Source organism: Poecilia mexicana, unplaced genomic scaffold (assembly GCF_051168715.1).
Source record: "Poecilia mexicana isolate PSO_F unplaced genomic scaffold, ASM5116871v1 scaffold_21, whole genome shotgun sequence".
NCBI lineage: Eukaryota > Metazoa > Chordata > Actinopteri > Cyprinodontiformes > Poeciliidae > Poecilia > Poecilia mexicana.
The window spans coordinates 16150556-16172246 of NW_028263390.1; the positions used below are offsets into that span (position 1 = coordinate 16150556).

The 21691-nt window shown below is 40.1% G+C and overlaps 2 protein-coding genes across 2 annotated transcripts; one reads left to right on the top strand and one right to left on the bottom strand.

Annotated features, from left to right (window-relative positions):
* Positions 1-169: 169 nt before the first annotated feature.
* On the top strand, positions 170-3923 carry LOC106924038 (rho-related GTP-binding protein RhoB). The gene has a single exon (XM_088002122.1). It carries the CDS (start codon positions 259-261, stop codon positions 880-882), a length of 624 nt encoding a protein of 207 aa, XP_087858248.1. The 5' UTR covers positions 170-258; the 3' UTR covers positions 883-3923.
* Positions 3924-5681: 1758 nt separating this feature from the next.
* Positions 5682-20454, bottom strand: LOC106924036 (apolipoprotein B-100-like). The gene is made up of 26 exons (XM_014997513.2): positions 20269-20454; positions 19953-19997; positions 19084-19196; positions 18837-18982; positions 18543-18690; positions 18018-18170; positions 17796-17920; positions 17556-17641; positions 17011-17458; positions 16813-16927; positions 16583-16729; positions 16272-16483; positions 15959-16178; positions 15694-15867; positions 15411-15608; positions 15139-15306; positions 14488-14693; positions 14172-14342; positions 13951-14081; positions 13658-13859; positions 13394-13566; positions 13110-13285; positions 12895-13010; positions 12014-12387; positions 7197-11896; positions 5682-7076 (listed from the first exon to the last, which is right to left on the bottom strand). The coding sequence occupies exons 1-26, from the start codon at positions 20381-20383 to the stop codon at positions 5958-5960; spliced, it is 9981 nt and encodes a 3326-aa protein (XP_014852999.2). The 5' UTR covers positions 20384-20454; the 3' UTR covers positions 5682-5957.
* Between the last annotated feature and the right edge of the window lie 1237 nt (positions 20455-21691).

A 21691-nucleotide genomic window follows, 5' to 3' on the forward strand; every position in this document is an offset into this window, starting at 1 on the left:
GGTGGGTCCTTGTGGATTCTGTCCCTCCTCTCTTCAATAGAAGCCAATGAGATCCAATCAGGTTTTCCTCTACAAACTATGATCTCACCTCCTTATTTCCGATTGGATCGTTATATTTAGGAAACCAGCCCCGCTTTATAAAGACAAGGCCGTTGTGGAGTTTGGAGAGGACATTTTCTGGTAGATCCAGCCTAATAAGTGTCCTGGACGAGTTTAAAAGCAGACCCGAAACGAAAGACTGTCCAGACGTTATTTTGGATGCCGCGTTTAAAGAAAACCCAAGAAGCGACCCAGATGGCTGTCCAGCGAAAGAAACTTGTGGTTGTCGGGGACGGCGCGTGTGGGAAAACGTGTCTACTGATCGTTTTCAGCAAGGACGAGTTTCCCGAGGTCTACGTCCCGACTGTGTTTGAAACCTACGTGGCCGACATAGAGGTTGACAACCAGCAGGTCCAGCTAGCTCTGTGGGACACGGCCGGACAGGAGGACTACGACCGACTGCGCCCACTCTCCTACCCGGACACTGATGTCATCCTCATGTGCTACTCCGTGGACAGCCCGGACTCGTTGGGGAACATCTCCGAAAAGTGGGTCCCCGAGGTCAAGCACTTTTGTCCGAACGTGCCAATCATTTTGGTGGCCAACAAGAAAGATCTGCGCAACGACGAGAACACGAAGAACGACCTCTCCCGAATGAAACTAGAGCCCGTGAAGGCGGAGGACGGTCGTGCGATGGCTATGCGCATCGGTGCGTACGACTACTTGGAGTGCTCCGCCAGGACCAAAGAGGGCATCTGGGAGGTGTTCGAGACCGCAACACGGGCTACCCTCCAGAAACGCTCCACACCGGGGGATTGTTTCAAATGCTGTGTGATGCTGTGAGTCAGCTGTGGATTACAAGGACTGGAGGACCTTTGCAGCATACAAGACGTTTCCTTCCGCTCGGGGTCTGTGTTTGGACATGCTGTCAGCCGAACCAAAACAAGTGACTGCAAACACATTGTTCAGAGCACGCTTGCATGCGGGTGTTGGTGTGTAATGCACTGGTTTGAGCATCTTCGTTCTGGGTCACATGATCCTCATCTGTTCGAAAAGCAACAAACCAACCAATTGTTTCATTATATTTGGAGAAGTTTATCCTCTGCTCACTGAGTTTGGCCTTACCTGAGACTGGCTTGCAAGCCAAGACCTTTACTGATCTAATTTTATGTTTCAAAGTATTTTTTTCTTTTTTTTTTTTTCTTCTTTTTTTTTTTTTACATTAACTGTTTCACCGAAAATCTGCACTCTAATTTATGTTTGAACTGTATTGCAACATATCTGTCGAGTTTGTGAAATTGCACTTCACCGTAATCATTATAATTCAAAGGAATTAATATGGTATTCTGTATAGTGTTTTTAGTTTAGTTTTTATGTTGGTTTGGGTTCCCCCCTCCCCTCCCCAACTAAAATCTGTGTTTTTGATATACAGAGTTGCCCAGGGTGACTATATGACAGTGTGGGTGAGGCACACAAGAACCAGATAAAAGCCTTGAACAAGTTTTCTGTTGCTTTTTGTTAATGAAGGATTAGCATGTCTTGCTGCTGAGAATAGGTAGACTGTTTTATGTGATTTGCGCAGAACTACACTGCGTTTTGCCCCAGAATTTAGATTGTTTCACTTATCTTAAGCAGCTTTAGGGTCAACGGTAACACCTAAATTTTCTTAAGAGTTAATAGATTTTTATTTTTATTTTTTTTACTTTTCATAAAATCATGGTTCTTAGTGGTCATATTGACCAGTTTGTACTACTCTTGGGTGTATTAGAGCACATAGCCAGGTTTTGTGGTACTAAATGAAAATGTTTAACACTATCAAACTGAAATCTAAAATGTATTTGCAAGCCAGCTCATAACTAGTTTGTCTTTTCTGCAAGTATGAGAAAATGTTCAACCAGCTGAGCAGGAGTTTGTAGAAAAACATGTAAGGTAGGGACAGCTTTGCATTACTCTTGGGTTTTATACAGCCAGTGCACTTTGTCTGAAATCAATTCAAGAGGACTTTGAATTATAGGAAAGTACTGACAAATTTTGGTGGGTACAGGTGTGTATGTTGTTTTTTTTTTTTACTTTTTAATACCCTGACATCAGTAACTGATCCATGCTTAGTTCAGTAAGTATTGCCTTACAGCTTACTTTACCAAAGGTCTTTTAAAGCACATACAGTATATAAAGGAGCTGCTTCAGAGGGTTTCATGTCTGTTCACCCCTCCATAACTTTGTATTTATTGTTGTTCGGTCCCATTCTACTTCAATTTAATTTTTAATTAGAGCTTGACGGTATATTGTATTGTGATTGCATTGCACTAGTGTGTGCGATAGTGTTTAGATAAACTATTTGGCAGGCAGTATAATTTCAGGTGCCAAGTATTGATGTTGCGCTTTTTGATGAGCGTTTTTTTTTATTTTTTTTTATTGGGTAACCTGAATTGACTTTTTATTCTTGCACTGCACAAAGATCTTAATAACTCAGACACTGAAGCTTTAGAGGTTGGAGGTGATGATGGGGAAACAAAGTGGAAAGTGAGAAAAATGTGTTTCTGTGTTCCTTTATTGATATGTTGATTTCAGATGTGCCATGAAGCTCTACTTTAAATTGTTAGTTGCCAAACCAGGTACGATATACGCCCTTGGCATGTTTGTCTAATAGTTCTTATGTAACATGGTAGGAAAAAAACAATTTCATCATGTTCCTGAACAAAAAAGGGCAAAATAGTTGACTCTTTCCAAGGTCTGTTCTGTAAAGGGCTAGTGTCAAGTTTACAGTAATGCCTTCAGATTTTGGTCATATTGATTAGTCGGTACATAATCCTGTTTACTTTATAGCACAGTTAAACCAAATTATGTATACAGTAGCTAAAGCCAAGCTTTTCAGAGTGATTATTCTGTTACTTTCCTATTTAGAAACTATGATGATTTGGCATCTTGTATAGGGCGCGATTTCGTTTAATAGTCATAAATCCAGGTTTGTTTTGTTTTTTTCATGGGGGGAGGGTTCAGCTAAATAGTACTTTACATTAACAAAGCACTTCAGTGTATCAGTTTGTGTTTTTCAAGACTGATGATATTTTCTCTGGTAACACCAGCCTGTACAAAGGTGTCAAAATTAAATGTGAATCGATAAACCTGCTGTAACAACTTAAACTGCATCATGAGTATTTTAAGTCACTAAACAGAAATCTAAATATCTTCCATTGCGACTATGAATGTACCTTAAATTGACTTGGTCAGAAAGCTCGTGGGATAGAATTTAATGTATCTGAGTTAACCTTCGGTTGTTGTGAAATAAGTTCAGCTCATCTGTTACTCCACATGTTGTGTAACTGTCCTCTTTTGTGGTCGTGGGAGTGCTTGTTCAAATAAAAGCTTTTTACATTGATTACTGACACTGTTGCTGTTCTGGTGATTCAGGAAATTTCTCTCCGTGTTTTTTTTTTTTTTTTAGGCGGAGAAAGCTTGTGAAATGCATCCTATTTCTGCTAATAAGAAATAACCGGCATGTCCCAGGGTTTAAGCAGTGAGTGTTTTCTGAATCTAACCAGAGACACAATAGTGTAAAAGTCACATTCCCCGCTGTCTTCCGTTGCTGGGCTTTCTGCTGACCTACACAACAGGAATGCATTGTGCTGAACTGCTTGATTTTCCCACAATGGCCCCCCTGATGTGCCTCTGATTTACAGCAACGTTAACACAGATCGAATGCTGCAGGTTTTTCTAATCTTTATTTTTGCTAAAATGTGGAGAAGGACAACATGAACGTGCGAGACGTTTCTATTTATGGGTATTTGTTGTACTAGAATGGCACTTTGGATATATTGTGAGGAGAAAATGGTGCCTGTTAAGAAGGAAAGAGTGAAAATCTAAATAAAGTGATTTTTCATGAACTTTTGAATTTGACTTCTTTGAATCATGTTAATTACACATACATCAACATTGCATTATATACTGAAACATACAAAGAACTATGTTTGATTTATTGAATTTTGTATCTCTAGATATATTTTGACTATTTCATACTTAGGATTATCAGCTTAAATATTGTAAATATGACTCAGGAAAAAGAAACTGAAAAAAAATTAATTTATTGTTTACGGTAACACTCCTTACGCAATCTACATAGCAAGATAGACCTGAGAAGCAAAACATAGTTTCATGATATTTTTATGCTATTATTACTAATGTGAAATACATAAAAGAATAATTTATCTTTCAAATATAGTGCAAATAGTTCATTCTTTTGCTTGTTTTCTATTAGCAGTCTCCAAGGAGACGCTGTGCATGTCTTTCTTCCACTTTGTTTCACGAGAAGAACTGTGAATGCCACAGATACTATTTTAGTCTTGACTAAATATAGACCTGAGCATGGGGGCAGCATAAAGGACAAGTGGCTGGAGTGCACTGTAGACTCTGATTTATGATATCCAAAACAAAACCCATTTTAGTTTTACAGTCGCAACAAGTTAAAATTTCTCAACAAAAGTCTTGCAAAAGTCTTCATACATTGCACATTTTATCATGTTGCAACTACATACTTGTGATTTCAATATAAGGTTATGTCATAGTAGGCCAGTACACAGAGTAGCACACAATTATGAAGTGTAAAGAAAATGGTACATGGTTTTCTGAACCCACACTTTTCCCCTGTAATGACAGCTGTGCATATTCTGGGATTTTCTTCACCCGTTTTGCACTACTAGAGACAAAGGTTTGCCCACATTTTGGGTGATGTTCACAGACAAAAGGTCTTTCAATTATTAACGGAGATTCTCATTTGGATAGGTCTGGGGTTTGTAACACTTGACTATACTTTAATCTAAAGCTGTCTTTTGTAGCTCTGGTTGTATGGTTACGGTCATTATCCTGCTGGATCTCTGCCTCCCTCTTAAGTCTTTAAAAGCCTATTACAGGTTTTCTTCCCAGAATTTTCCACATAATTCACAATGTGACTTTTTAAGGTGAATGATTGCAACAGATATATTTTATTTTTTTGTGGAATCGGAAGAAAAGCTTATAAAACAATGTATTCTTTTTTCCTTTCAATATGCAATTCCAGGTAGCGATGTGCTTGTCTATTATAGAATATTTCCCAGTTTGTGTTTGTGAATTGGTTAAATATGAAAAGATTCAGCGGATATGCATACCTTTGTCTGAGTCTGCATATTGTCAGAAAAGACACTACCGACCCATTGCTTCTGTGTTTAGACTTCTTTCCTGAAAACAGTTTTATTTTTGTTTTCTAGCAAAAGCACTCTGAGCTCTGATTCTGTTATTTCTGTGATCACTTTCTGTTCTGTTAACCATCAGTTTGCATATGATGATACCAAGGCTATGTCTATTGCAGGTTTCTTCCTGTTAAAAGGCAGGAGTTTATCTTCAGATGGTTGCTCAGTATGACAACACAGCCAGTGTCAGAGTAATCGACTGGGCTTCTGTATGCAATTTTTTTTTTATCCATTGGCTTTTTATGACCAACTGAATCGGACATTATTGTTCTAAAATTTGATTGAAATGTCTGTGGATTTGAATCGATCTCCATGATTAGTTTATATTGAAACAAACTGGATGGGCATGACTTGGTGCTATAGACATAAACTGAATTAAAAAGATTATTCACAGTGCATGGTCTAAGAAATGCTCAGAGATTTATGCAGTACAAACAGTTTATTGGTGGCCACATAGGGTTTAAATAGTACAAGACACAAAGGATGCACAGTTGGATCAGAAAATTGTTAGTCCACCATGAAAAAAAAACAAAATTATGCAGAAAAACAGCACAAAGACTCATACTAAAAACAGACATCCATATGACTGTAGAGTTTAGCTTTTTTATGACAATAAATTAACTATTGAGTTGGTTGGTTGTGATAGAATGGTAGTTAATTCAGGTACTTGCTTGTGGGTTTTGTTGTATTGGTGAGTTAGTTGAATTTGGCAACAAATGGTAAAGGAATGTCAATCTCTATCTGCCTGTCACTTACTCTCACATATGATTCAACATTCTTGCTTTTTTCTTTGAGGATCCTAATGACACTGTTGTGGAAAGCGTTGATGCGTTTAACGGATAAGTCAATCCAGGACTGGATGTCTGTTCTAAGCTGTGAAGTTGACATATCAGCCATGATGCTGTGGATTTTATCAATCACAGTTTTGAGATATTCCTTAATGATTATGTGCAGGTCATCAACCCGTTTGACAACATTGGCCAGGAAATCGGAGTTCTTGGCATCACGGTATGCATCCATCACAAAGCTGGAGATGTTCTCAACATTTGGGGCTTTTAGAGTTTGGAAAAACTTTTCACTTTGTTCAACAATAAACTGCATGAATTCTGAGGATTTCCTAATGATGTCGTCCAGTTGGATATCTCCAAGTTTCCTTATGCTAACAATCAGCTGTTTCTGAATTTTCCTCAAAGCAGTCATCAAGTCATCGAAAAGTTCTTGACCAGTGACAATGGTGTTAGAGCCAGGGATGGTGAATTCTACGGCTTGGATGTGATCAAAGACTGATGCAAAGATGGTGGCAAAGTACTCAGGGAACTTCTCAACAGCCTCTTCAGATACATCAGCAACAAAAGTGCTGAATTCCTGGTAGACCTCAAGTCCAGAGAGCCTTCGGTCATAGCCAGGGATCTGGAACTTGGTGTGTCTCAAGAAATTAATCACAGCATCAAGAACAAGCTCAACCTTCTTCTGGGACTCTTTGAGAATCAGAACGGTCCTATCTGTGACAGTTGTCATAAAGTCAGAAGAAGTAACATCAGACAGTTTTTCAACAGCCTTCTTGAACACTGCTTTACCCTGCCTTCTTAACTTTTCAAATGACCCCTTGAGACTCCTAACAAGCCTGTTGATCTTGTTGTTCATCTTAACAGTGGCATCGGAGACCATTTCCATGGATACTGGCACCTGTTTCTTCAATCCCAGCATCATCTCATACGGTATCTCCATATTCCAGGTCGTCTGAAGATTCAGCTTCTCGGAGTCCATTACAGACATTTTGAGACCCCAGATGTTGATGTCTGTTGTTGGTTCAGTCTGTTGAGAGGACAAACATGAACAAAAACATAAAATTAGAAAAGAAAAAATTAAACATATATCTTAGGTGAACAGAAAATAAGCTTTTATTAATGAGCAAATGTACATATGTTCTCTTACCGGGTAGCGACCATAGAGTCTAGCTTTTACTTGTGCTGGCCGCTTGGTCTGCATCTGTACACCAATGAGTCCTGCAGAAGGTGTGGACATGGAGACAACAAGGCCATCTACTGGATTTCCCTTAATTTCCTGCTTGATTTCCATAGTGAGTGAAGGCAAATTGATCTTTGCTGCATTGCTCACAGATGTTTCTACATTTTCATAACTCAAGATGATGGTGCTCTCGTGGTTTCCTTCTAGCATTGAGTGCTGTACAGAAAAGAGAGAGGCCACCTTAAATTCTCCCTTTGTGTTAACATTGGTGTTGGCTTCAATCTTTCCAGTCAGAATTTCAAACCCAGATATTGAGGAGGCATCAAATTTGGCCTTGAGGCCATCCTGGTTGAGGATGCTGGCATCAGTTTTAAGTGTGATCACTTCTGTTACCACTGAGAACTCATAAGTCAGATCACCCATCACTGGGATCTTGATGTTCTGAACCTTGGGCAGAGTGATTTTTGGAACAGTCAGCTTGCTGAGTGCAGATGGGATATGCAGCGAGGGCATTGTGACAAGTGTGACATCAGGCAGGGGAATTGTGAAGGAGGACATCTCAACATTCATCACTGGGACTTTGTAGGCAGGGATTAAAATGGTTTTTGGCAACTCAATGCTGTATTTTTCATACTCTGACATTGCTTTGTCATAAGATGAAGCAAGAATGGTGGCAGCCTTATCCTTGCCTATGAGCATTTTCTTGTGCAGGGCCCGCATGTTGGAATTAATGGCCCGGATGACTGGATCCAGATTAATGTTAATTGTGATTGTCTCAGGGTTCTTAACATATTTGAGTTTGGAGTTGATGTCCAGTGTCTGCTGAGTTGTGGTCAGGATGTTGTTCAGGCCAGTGTCTTCCCACAGAGAAAAGCTCTCCACTCTCTGTGTCCTCATGTCAAGGAATGGCAGAGTTATTTCAGGAATAGTGATGGGTTCCTTCAGCATTTCAAGATCTGCCTCAGCATTGATTTCTGATTGGATCGTAATTTCACTGTCACCATTGTCCATGGAGAACAAATGTGAGTATTTGTACTGATTAAACCTGCCCAGACTGGTCCAGCTTGCTCTGTGAATTTCGGAGCTCAAAGTAAAGTCAATATCATTCTGGAGGTCAACTTTTCCAGAAAGCTTGAATGGAAGAACAATCTTGGCCTTTCCTTTGTTCTTAGTATCAAATGTAAACTCTGTGGCTGAGATCAGAGTGAGTATAGAATTTGAAAGGGTTCCTTCAATGTTGCCAACCAGTTCTGCATTGTGAGATGCAGTAAAATCAATTTTCATGTCTTCAGTCTTAGCATGAAGCTTAAGCTCTGCCACACTGTCCTTAATGAAAGGTGTATCAGTCTCCAACTTGGCATCAATCAGGATATGGCGGAAAATACTGATATCAGCATCAAAACTTTCTTTAACATTTAAAAGACTGCTACTGGTGTCACCAGTGAGAGTCACTTTGGTGTTCTGGAGATCCATTTCTATCTTGATGTCACTCTTGTGTTTTGCTTCATCTGAGAAATCCCAAATTCTATAGTTTTCATTGAACAAGTTATTAAAGGTAAGATGAATGCTGCCATCTTCAAGTCCAAAGACAGTCTTTTGATCAATCATCATTTCACTGAGGATGTTGAGGGGTGGGAACTTGAAATCATGTTTGTAGGCAGTGTCCATTTTGGCAGAAAATCCATTTTCCAGAGCAAAGAATCCACTGTTGACAAGCTGTGCCACATAGAGCTCTGTTGTCGCTTTTGCGGTGGTTTCACCAGAGGCTTGAGCTGATAAGCCATAAAAATTCATTGTGCCCTTGTGGTCAAGAGTGAAAGATGACTGCTGAACATTAATGGATTCTGAGATGGTCAGACGGCTCATTTCGGGAGCAGCAAAATGTACAGAAGCAATTGCAGTGAAGTCTAGCACTTTAAGAGTAGAATCAGCCCATGAGTTCAGGCTTACTTTAAACTCTGGTGTGGCTGGTGCAGTTGTGGTGTTCTCCAGCTCAGCCATGGTCATGAGGTTGTAATGAGGGGAAGTAACTTTGAATCCACTATACAGTTTCCCAAAGCAAGGAATCTTGGTCATCTCTGCCACTTTGTCTTTCAGTTCCACCACAAGAGAATCATAATCAACGGACTTAATTTTCTCGATTGTTCTTGTGAAAAAGTCACTCAAATCATCAATAAACAGTTTGAAGTCAAAGGAATAAAGCTCATTCAAAAGTTCTTTTGCAGGCACCATAAACTTGTTAAGCAGAGGCTGGATGTCAACTGATCTGAGAGCATCAAATGTTTGTTGAAGCTTCTCTCTGACCTGAAACTGTTTCATAATTTTTACAACCTCATCCATGATGGCCCCAATTATTTTTTCAATCTCATAGTTGGAGAGGAACTCTTCTATTTTGTTATAAATTGCATTAACCCTTGTTGGAATGTCATATTTCTTCAGTTCAGCTCCAACAGTATCCTTGATAGATGTCAGCAAATTAATAACTTTGTCAGTAGGGAGCTGGTCTGTTAGTCTGATGATTAAATTTCCCACTGATGCTATAAACTCTTTCAGGTCTTGGACAAAGAGGTTAAAGTCAAAACTGTCAACTGCTCCCTTTAGTTCTTCAATTTTGGCCTGAAACTTAGCACTGATCTCATACTTGGTGTTGACTTCTGTGAGCATCTCAATACTGAGGTCCATCAGCTTAATCATTGTGCTTTTCATGTTCTCAATAACTGTGGGAAGGTGCTCAATAAATGGGATCTGGATGAAGTGGCTCTCACTGTTCTTGTCATACTTCACAAATCCAGAGATGGCGTAATCTTGGCTGGCCTCGCTGAAGAGGGGGGTTGAGACTTCTCCCTTCATATCAACAGCAATTCTCTCTGGATTGTTAGAGGCACTCAACATCTGTCTGAAGGTGTGCTCGTTTACAGCGGACGTCAACTCCAATGTGACCACTTGTTGTTCCAGGTTTAGTAAGCTGTTGAGTTTGTTGTTCACGTTGGTCTTCACGGTAGGTCTGTCTGTCACTTCATGGCTAGTTGAGGCTCTGTATTCAAGTGATTGTGCAAACTCTGTTGGTTCTGCTTTCAGGAGGAATTTGCTGTACAGTTCACCACTATGTTTCCCGAAGAGGTACACCTCACCATTTGAGTTGAAAATGGCATCAATATTGAGTGTGAAGGGTGCTGCAGTGGTTTTAACTGTGCTGTCCACACGAAGAGATGGTGAGTTGAAGTTGGCCACATTACTAAACTTGATAGTCAGACCGTTAACTTCCATGTCAGTGGCATGTGTCATGTGTGATCCCAGGAGTTTTCCATTGGTATTGCACTTTGCAGACAGGACTAAGTCAACAAACTTGATTTCATAGATGTGCTTGAGCTCTTCTTCTGAGAAGCTTCCCTTCAGTGTCCCAGCCAGCTCCACGTTGTAGGGTTCTGCCTTGAATCTGGCATCATTCTCAAAGTTGACTCCTATCACTTTCAGTTCATTTTTCACCTTAGCTGAGGCTGTAAAGCCTTCCATGTTGACTGTGATGTCATGCATGTAGGAGTTGCTCTTGTCAAGGAAGTTGTCTGTTTTGGTTTGTAGGGTGAAAGATCTTAATGTTAGAGACAGGGAATGGGTGTTTTCGGTCCTAATCTCCCTAAAGGATCCAACCATGTTGTTAGAGAAGACCAGCCCATCTTCGTTCAGCCTGAGGTTCACCCTGTTCCGCCCACTGATGTCAAACAGGCTGCCTTCATACATGCTGTTGAGATATACTTCTGTGCTTGAAAGCTTTCCCTCAACATTGAGCTCAGCCGTGTTGTCTTGAATGGTAGCCTTTGTTTTAAGAGACAGCGTGGCACCTGGCGCGCCAATTCCACCATGGAAAATATTCTCAAATGTGAATGGACTGTGCTGGGCGGTTGTTGTGCAGCTGGTGGTCAAGCCATTTGTGTTCAATGACAAGGTTGCTTTGTGAGAAGCGAGGCTAGAGAAGATCTTCATGGAGGCATCAGCATTGATCTCCAAACCAGACGGGTTCATTGTTCCAGTAAGCAAGGAGTACACACGGTTCTGCGTGTCTTCAGCTTGGTTCTCAATTCTAAGGGAAGCTTGTCCGTCAAACATGGAGAACGCCATCTGGTTACGAATCATCCTCTCAAGAGCCCTGGTCACAGAGTCAGACTGGATGGTAAGTTTGACATCCTTGTAGTTAACATTGAATTTTGTGGTGTGCTCAACCGGATCAAAATCCATGCTGGTGGTTGATTCAAACAGAAATTCGTCATTTTCATAAGTTGATTTAATCTTGTGAGAGAGTTTCATCGGGCTAGATTTTACCATCAGTGCAATGTCCATTTTTGCTTTTTTCTTGGCTGGCTCAATAGAGAAGGTGTGGAGATAACTTGTGGTGGCGATGTTTGACCCAATGGAGATACTGCCATCTGTATTAAGATCTCCAAGGAAAGTGTTTGAGTCAAGAGTGAACTGGGTGGTAATAGTCAAAGATGTGTCAAGACCCACTGGAGCAGCATTAGCAGAGATGCTGTACTGACCTGTTGTCAGTACATTGTCTTTGACAGAAATGCTTTCCAGCACACTGAAATGTGTGTTTATGAGCATGTGTGACAGGGATCCATCGAGTGTGACTTCAATAGTTTCCCTTTTTGTGTCTGTGATTTTGGTGGCACCTAAAACAAAGCAAATTGGTAAAGAAGTAGTTAGTTAAGAGTCACCTTTAATGCTGGTTCTATAAAATTAGCCAATGTTTTATTTATTTTTATTTAAGAAGAAAACATGTTAATTACCCTCAGTTGAGAAGGAAAGCAGTTTGATTGGACTTTCAGCCATGACACTGAACCTAGCCACGTATTCAGGAGACTCAGAAGTGTTATTGCCAGCTGTAATCAGTCCCTCCCAGTCATAATAGTTGCTGTTGACCTTGGCAGAGGCTTCAAACAGTCCCATCAGAGGCAGAGTGAGATCATGTTCAGAGGGGATGGTGAAACTTGGAATTTGGATCTCCCGTGGGTCAACCTCCAGTTGCAGCTGAGGCACAAAAAAGCCTGGGATTCTGACAACAAGTGGAAGGCCTAATTCCTCAGAAGATTTTCCACCGAGAGGCAGAGGGATGGTCATCATGAAACGGTTCAGGTTGAACTGGTATCTGAGTTTGCTTTCACTGGTGAAACATTAAAAACAGGATACATGTTAAACCACAAGCATACATAGGGAGGCTACTTTTATTTATTCAAGACAATGCAGATGCAGGTATCGTCTGTTGCACTTAAATGTTTCTGATCATCAAGTAAATTGTAATATCAGACAAAGACGACCTCAGTAAATACAGAAAGCTAATTTCAGAGTGCCACAACATTGGCATTTGTTCTTAAATTTCTTGACCTGGACAATGAGCCTTCTTCCTGTTGTCAGACATGTTATATTTAAAAGTTTTAATCATTCTACAGCTCTAGCAGTAATCAAACCTGAACCACAAAAAACTCCTCTTATCTCTTAATAAATAAAATTATTTAAAAATTACATTTATCATTCATATCAGGCTATCTCTGGTTTGATAATCTAAGACTGATAGGTGTGACAAAAGAGCAAAACCAGAGAAATGCAAAAGGAACACAATACTTTTTTTATGACACTGTATTTGTGAACATGCTCATGTAAAGTTACTTACAAATTCATGAATAAGATTTCAGGCACTGATGGCATTTCCAGATTGCCAATGTTGTTCATCAGAGTCTTCATGTAAATACAATCCTCAGACATTTTGTCAATCCAGATGTTGGTGGCCTATTCAAAACACATACAAAGCAAAGATTAAAGTCAATATGTAGACATTACATAGAAACTTGAAGTAAGCAAACTATAGTAGGATTTTATTCTTTTCACCTCAATTCCTTTGTTGACAATATGACGGAGTTTCATGTCAGTCTTCACAACCTTCTTTTCCAAGAGGTCCTCAGCAACCAAACTAAGCCATGATTGGAGGGCTTTAGCGTAGTGCACTGGGATCTTTGTGTCAGCATTCACATTGGATGTCAGATAGGCCTCAGTTTCCTTCTCACCTAATATACAAAAATATAGTTTTACATTCAAATTTAGGATTGCAATCTGAAATTACCTTTCTCTGAATATGACCAGTGAACTTTTTTTTAAAATTATTTTATTTTTACCATATTTGAAGGTGATCGCCTGCATGGAGGAAATCTCTGGGAGCTTAACATCACTCTTGATCTGCATGGTGAGCCCATCTGCTTTGGTTACAGTAGCTCCGAGGGTGGCATCAACTTTCAGCGTTGGCACAAGAAGTTGAACCTGGAGCAACCCATCATCCATGGCCTGAAGTCTGCAAAGAGTAATAAAAACAAAAATTTGTCACACGTGCACATCAAAATGAAAATCAACGTTGTGAATGTTTGGAGGTTGGGTTTGCTCACTTGGCACGGCCAATCAGGGATAGCTGTGGCACATTCTTGTTGGAGAACTCGATGGTGAGGGATTTGCCTTCTGCACTGCTATCTGCCAAGCCAATCTTAAACCCAGCCTCAACATCAATGTCAGGTATCTGGATTTGAGTGGTGAAGACATTCCTATTCCGGTTGTACTTCATGGTAGCTGTAGCCTCTGTGGGCTTAGCACCTGAAGTTATAAAAAAAATCATATTCTCTTTATTTTTGATTGGTTCAAATATGCAGAATCTCATGTAAAGTTTTCAACAAAATAATCATACCCTCAGCTCTCAGGGTCATCTTCATGGAATCCACGCGCTGGCTGCCGTCCGTTCCTTCACGGAGAAGTTCATAGGCAATGCTGGCTGTGTACTCAGAGATATCTTCTGCAGGCTCAATATCAAGGGCAAACCTAAATCAGAAACAATCATAAAAACAAATTTTAGGTACTGTGGTATGCGAATGCAAATGATAAACAAGGGTTGTCCAAACTGTGTCTTACGCTGTTTCTCCATTCAGGGGGAAGTAGGGAGCAGCGTTGTTGTCACGGGCGTTGGAGTAAAGCATGTTGGTGCAGTATTTGATTCCAGAGAAGAGAGTTCTGCACTTTGATCCGCCCTGTCTGTATGGAATCCTTGTGGCCTTGTTAGCATCCACAATCACAACTTTATTGCTACAAAATAAGAAAACCAACAGGAAAGGTTCAGTCACCAAAAACACTGACCTGGAATGTATCACTTGGTGACACGGTACACGTAATACTAACTTGTAGAGTTTAAAATGCTTAAGTCATAAATTTTATTAACTATGACAGTCACCTGATTCTGAAGAGCTTTGTGGTGTCCTTTGGAGCTGGTATGGAGAGCTTCAGCTCGTTCTGTTCCATGGTGATCTTGGCTTTGAGGGAGCTCTCGTGGAACATGTTGGTGTGCAGTTCGACACCAGAGGCAACATATTCAGGGAAGTGGATTCCCATCCGGGTCATGAACTCAACTCCAACAGAGGGACTGAAGACCAGCTCCTTCTGTGAATGGAAGCAGATATTATACAATTTCCTAGCAATGGCTTGTTTGTAACCACAACCATAGTGAACTTTCATAGTATATTTAAGATGTTGTTGAGAGGGTTCCTCATTCTGTGTTTCATCGTTTGGTATTTTGTATCTTTTCAATGTTGGAAATGAAATGCTGGCATCTACATCAAGACATTTCATGCCAAACATGTGCCAGTTTAAAATATGTCATAACAAGCCAATGACTTAAAGTTACTTTCCTAGAGTCCAGTCCTAATCAACTCTAATAAATGATCATTTTTAAGAGATTTGAACACATATATATCCACAGCTCATTAAAATATGTAACAACAACAAATACGCTACAGTTGAAGTATGCAGGTGCTAAATGAAAATAAGAAGAGATGAAATGGCAATGAAAAAGTATATTTTGGAGAACAGGGATTAAAAGCATTACCATGTTTGGGGCAATGTGAAGACCTCCTTTGGCACCAGGAGCAAATGTGCCTGACAGAGCGAATGTCATGGGCAAACCAGATGCTGTTGGCAAGGTGAATTTGTTGTCCATGAAGATGTAGTGTGCAAACATCTCTGTGTCAAAGTTCGACAACCTATTAAGGTTAAACTGAAAGGAAGAACAAACAGTTTTAGAGCTCTAGGATTGTTGTGTTTAGGAGCAAACCTAAAGCTATGTTAGAAAATATTGAAAACTGTTGTACAAAACAATACCTTGGAATGGTGCATGAAAGTTCTTGCATTGACGATTGCATTTTCAATAATGAACTTCAAATCATTGCCCTTGATGTAACCCAGTTCAGTTCCCATGATGTTCAGGTAGGCCATAGCCTCTGGAGACTCTTGACTCTGCAGATTGCTCAGCAGGTTGTTGAAGTTGCGAACAATTTCGCCCACAAGGTTTTCTGGAACCTTAGGAAGAAAAGCAACTCTGTTACACAATGTGCTTCAGGCAAACTGAGCTAGCAGCAAATGCTGAACACAAATAAGTACATACGTTTTGTTTTCCTGATTTGAAGGGGGCAACCCATTTTTCCAGAACTTCTTGAACCTCTGGTGGCATCTTGTCCTCGGCCCAGTACAGAGCTTTAGAAATGGTGTCAGGGAAGAAACCGTTCTCGCCAAACAGAGCCTCGATGGTCGGCTCAAAGCCTTTTCCCTCCATGCCAAACTATGTGAAAGGCAAATTTAGCTTATATGTCCTGGTGAATGGGTATTGATTGTTCAAAAATGTCCAACACAGGTCAGGGAGCTATATTTACCTCCCAAACATCCAAGCTGTATCCAAAAGCTTTCAGTGTTGTTTCCAACAGGACTTCCCTTGGCAACTGGTTGTTGGGATCAAAAATGACATTGCCCTGAATACTGGTCTCCGTGTTCTCATGTGCAATGCCCAGTTTGTAGTTGCGAGACTTTGTGGTGTAGTCATGGTGCGTGGAAATGTCAGTGTTCTCCAAAGCTTGGAGGATTCTGTCACCAAGTCTAAGAAAAAAGTTTTTACATTGCAGTTAGTTTACTTAGCAAAGCACTTCATGGTACCTCAGTAAAATAAAGCACAGAATAAGAAAATCTCACTTTTTTGTCTCTGATTCAGTTGAGCTAATGATGTTGTGGATGTGGGAGGACACAAAAGCCTTGATCTGCGTGTTCTGCTCCTGGGTTAGCAACTTCTTCACCATGTCAAAATCGCTGTCCTGAGGATCCCTCATCAGGATGAGGTAAGCCGCCAGGCGTTTCTGTACGGCACCCTTGGGGTACTGGCTGACCCTTTGGATGTTGGAGCGGACCTGGACAAAAACAACAGCAGGTGGTTAATTTTCAAAGTAGCTGTATTTTTTTTTTTTAGTCACTACAAAATTGGAAATGCTGAGAAAAATTGGTGTTACCTCATCTGTCACGGACATGCGCCTGAAGGCCTGGATGGCTGCCAGTTGCACGGACAAAGTGGTAGCCGGCTGTCTCATGCACTTCAGCAGGATGTTCTTAATTTCAGGGTTAGCTGCCTCCATTGCATCTCCCATGTTACCAACAACCTGGATGGAACAGCATGAGTAAATGTCAGTTTTTATATTTAACATCTTTATTTTGACAGGCATGTCCAAAGTTGATTACCTACCCTGAGGGTTAGGAAGTTCAGCTCTTTCTCGCCTGCGCAGTCTGCGCCCAGGAGGGACGCCATGTACTCATAAACAGCTGCAATCTCTGGGGTGACTCCCTCAGCTTTGTACAGTCTACAGAAACATGAAGAAGTAACTGATTAGATACTAATTCACAGCAAAAATTACAACTTGAGTGTTCAGCCTCTCCCACATACCTCTTGACTGCATTGCTCAGAGCATACATGATGGGTTTGCTCTGTTTGTACTGAGCCATTGCCAGCATGTCTTGCACCATCAGGCGTGAGGGGTTTGAAAGCATTCCCAGGGCATAGACAAAAGCGTCGACGTCATATGCAGCATGGTCGAAGTTTCTGAGTATTTTCAGCATGCCGCTGGTGCATTCTGGGGTGCCACACTGAACCAGAGCTTGCCAGGTAAGAATACCGGAGACTGTCATCATCTCATTCACACTGGAGGTCAGGACGTCGGTGTTCAGGCCACGCAGTTCAGACACCAGCTTGTGGAAGAGACTGGCGCGCTCTTCGCCCTCATTGGTCTCAGACAGAGTGTTCAGCTTCTGCACTGTGGCAATAACGGCATCCTTGGTCTGCACCGGGGACTTGTCATCAGTGACATCCATGGGCAGGAGTTTGAAAGCTTCATCTGCGTAGGTTTATAACCGAATTAATTAAAATACTAGAGAAACGTGGCTATGGTTGGTACTTGTTTAAATTAATGCTCTGGATGACGGAGCACTTACTGTGGTCAAAGATTCTGTCGTTGATCTTGGAGGTTTCCCTCAGCGTCACAGTCTGGCTCACTACTGCTGAAATTCCATATTCTTTCCTTTTTCCAGCAATAGTAAAAATGAAAAAAAGATTTTTAAAAATTAAGTACTTAATCAAATGTGGAAAGTATTTTTTGAATAATTTTCTAAGCTATGTATTTTCAAATCTGTCATCCATTACAGTAAAAGGAGAAAGGCAACAGGAAAACCTACTTATATGAGAAGGGCAGGAAGATGTGCTTCTCTGTGCAGGATCCACTGGTCATGTGCTTCTTCTGGGCGTCAAATTTGTAGTTACACGTCTGAGTGCTGCTGATCAGTTTGGACAGAGGGTAGCTCTGAAAGCAAAAGACATTAAACAGATCAAAACTAGTTCTTTAGGCACAGTTTACATAGGCGATATACACATTAGCTAGTGGCAGCAGGAGCTCTCACCATGCCAGAAATGAGGGCCAGAGGGCTGGTGTTCTGTCTGCGGGCTACAAAGCCATCACATTTGGACAGATCCCTGCTGATAGTCACTTCACTTGCGGCGTCCGATCCGAGGTTGATGGCGAAGTCGGAGGAGCACACTCCATGTACGGTGGGCTGAAAAAAACGACAAGAGGCTTAGTGAGGATTCAAAAACAAAGTTGCCAGAGTTTAATTGCAACTGTTCCCTCTGTCCCTAAATCAGATAATCAATGAACCTGAACGATTATGGAAGCAGGTGATGCCGAAAATGCGATAACTTATCTCGGACTTTGACCTGCATTTGGAGATTGTCACTGTAAGGACACGATATTACAGGGCAGGATTTATCACCCCGAGTTGGGGCGCCTTATCAACTCATTGTGCAACTTGTTTATCTCTACGTGACTCCACGTCACAAGCTTCATCAACTCCACTTGGCATGAAATAATTGAAAGCTATAAAGAGTGAAATATTAAATAAGGGGGAAAAAAGAAGAAATCTGTATACCATTTCTTTGGTCTCCTCTTTGTTAATTTCAGGCACCATGAGAGTGGAGATGATTCCCCTCTTGATGTTCAGGATGTTGACAGGCTCACCCTCTTCAGGGAACAGCTTCACATCGGTGTGCCCTTCCACTGCAACCTTCAAGATGTTCCTGGCAACAGGTACAGGTTTTAAGTTCCACCCTGGCATTTGGGTCATCAGCTTTTATTAATCTCTTGGTGACTGTGCCAAGATGTTGAACCCAAGAATACAGACAATAAAACAAATCTTTCCTTGACAGATAACAACTTTACTTACTTTGCCATTGCAGCTTTGAAATCCTCTGAACCAGCAGCCGGACGAATCACTGGGTTCCCCTCCTGGTCCACATCAGTGATTTCGCTCAGAGAACAATCTGTTGTTCTGACGATGAAGCGACACGTCTGGGGCACATCGATCTCAACCTGTGCAGCAAATGAAAAGTTTTGTTGTTACTTCTGTTACATGTTAAAAGCAAAATTAGTTTCTGGACTTTCCAATTATAACTAAAAGTTTTCAGACTTACTGTACAGGAGACTTTGGGTCCACTCTTGTCATCTGATGCTCCATTTACACTGTTGAGGGTCTCAGCTTCATAGTTGTACACAAACCGTCCGAAGTTCTTGTATCTTTTGGCCACTGAAAGCAGTTCAAATGACCCAGTTAGAAGATTTTAGTGTTGTTCACAAAATCATTCGTAAACATATTTTGTTCTACTCTAAAACTAGGATTTGATGAAATTAAAACAAACTTACAACATTACGAGTTTTGGAAAAATATATATGAAATTACGTATTTTTATACTCCCTTCTTATCTGTATCTTAGTGCGCTGTAGCATGTTCTGATATGCACACTAAAATCTTGTGAAGTATAAATCAACTTTTTTTTGCTATTAATGATTTTCTACATAGAGGTAAACTTCATAAATTACAGTAAAAAGAATTAAACCTAAAAATTGTATTAAATTAGGATTTTTGCAAAAGTTTCAGATAGCAAAACATTGCAACATTTCTGTAATGAAGCTTATGTGCAGTAATAAAACAATTTTATATTTCTATCTGCATACATTCTGTAAAAACTAGCCAGTTATTTAAATTATAATGCACATTATTTAGTACATTATAATCAGTTTGACTTCTTGAAATAATCTAGGGAAAGCAAAAAGTGTATTTATTTTCACCCTTAATTTTCTCGATGGTTAAATAATGTGATGTTTAAGTTTAATAATAACAAAACATTTGTTTTCAATATAATATAATATAATATAATATAATATAATATAATATAATATAATATAATATACACACAGATGCATTGTCGGTTCGATAAGTCGGTTACGTCTCATCACAAAACTGATTAAACAAACAAACAAACAAAAAAGTAAGACAACTCACAAAAGCAAACTGGAGACTGTTCTTCCAAACCTCCTACATCTTGCTCTGAAAACAAAGACAGGAATTCAGCTTGGCAAGCAAGGTCAATAATCTAATTTTAGCACTAAAATTATTTACTTAGTTATGTGTTTGTTAGAAAAATAGATGTTGAGCTGTTAAGTTGACCCTAACAATTTTATCAGCAAACCCTGTGGTCATCAAATTTTTAAAAACAACAATAACAAAATTCAGCCAATATTTCTGATTTCAATTTTATCTACCGATGAATGATACATTTCAATCATTATTAAACGTGACATGAGAGCGGCGTACTTACGGGCTAGGGTAGAGGTGCCCAGAAGCAGCAAAAGGCAGAGCTTGTTACCCCACATGATGGGCTTTAGCTCCGACAGGATGTGGAGAGTCTCCCTCTTTCTCTGAAGACTAATCATTATGTCTGCGTCTGTGGGCTTTTATAGTCCCCAGTCTTACAGTATATGACTGCTTGGGACCTGCAGATATGCTGCCCTGGTTCCAAAGTCTGAGCCGTCCTTGTGGCAGGCCAAAGGTAAAGCAGACTTGTCTGTCAGCATTGGGTGGGGGTTTTTCAGTATTACTGTGTGAAGTCCCTCCTTTTTCATTATGTTTGGTTCTAGGTTATTTAGGGCTTGTTAATCGAGAACGCCGGAGATATTATTTTCTTAGAAACGTGTTAGCAAATCGCTTCCATTTGCCCCAAAATTAAATGAAAGGAATCAGAACATCATGTAATCAGATTAGTGTCATGTCATGGCTAATTTATTATCAATCCCTAACTTTTATTGCTTGTTTTCCTCAAAGTGCAGCACACAAATAGATTTATCAGATATTAATTTTATAATTTTGTTGTTCATTTTAAAGTCACAGAGGTTGCCTTTCAGGTTAGAGGGGTCTTGAACTTTTCAAAGCAGATGTTCAAGAAACTCCTTCAGCAAACCCTGAAACTAACCACACCTTGCTTTTTTTTTTCCTGAAGACTTATAGGTCAAATGCAATGTGATTATATTGATAGTTGGCATTTCCGAAAACAACAAAGAAGGTTTTCTTACAGAAAGGGACGATAACCTTTGACCTACCAAACAGTCTGAAGCACGCTGACGAAGAATCGAAACCTGAGTCACAATCTGTCGCATGGAGAGGGATTTTAGCATGCAGTAGAGCACATTTTGTGGGTTCATCCTGACTGATTGTTATACGAGCAGAGAAAGGTTAGCTGAACCAATACAGGACTTATTTTCTACATGGAGTTGATGGGAGGTTAAATACAGGCCAATCCTAGAAGAAGCCTGTGTTCTAAATACGTGAGACTGTTATGAAGGTTTAAAGCATATCCACGTGAATCTGATTTAAAATCTTTGTCTTCAAATCTGATGTTTAGACACACTGTCCATTAAATTTGATCTGAGCTTACGTTTTTTTTTGTTTTGGCAAAGCGGAAAATTGAAAAAAAAAAATTTAGTTTCTAAATGGCTAAAGCTGGAAGACATGCCCCAAAAAGCTTGCAGCTGGACGAAGGTGGTCTTGCATATACATGCTATATTTTCGGCTTTTATTTGTAAACATGTTTAAATCAATATGTTTTTCCCCGCACTTTCTAATCATCAATCTAACTTCTTATTATGCAATACTTTGTGTTGATTTACCACAGGAAATGTGCAAATCCCAATGACATACTTAGAATATTAATATTTTTGCAATGCACTGAATTCAATGCAAGTTTT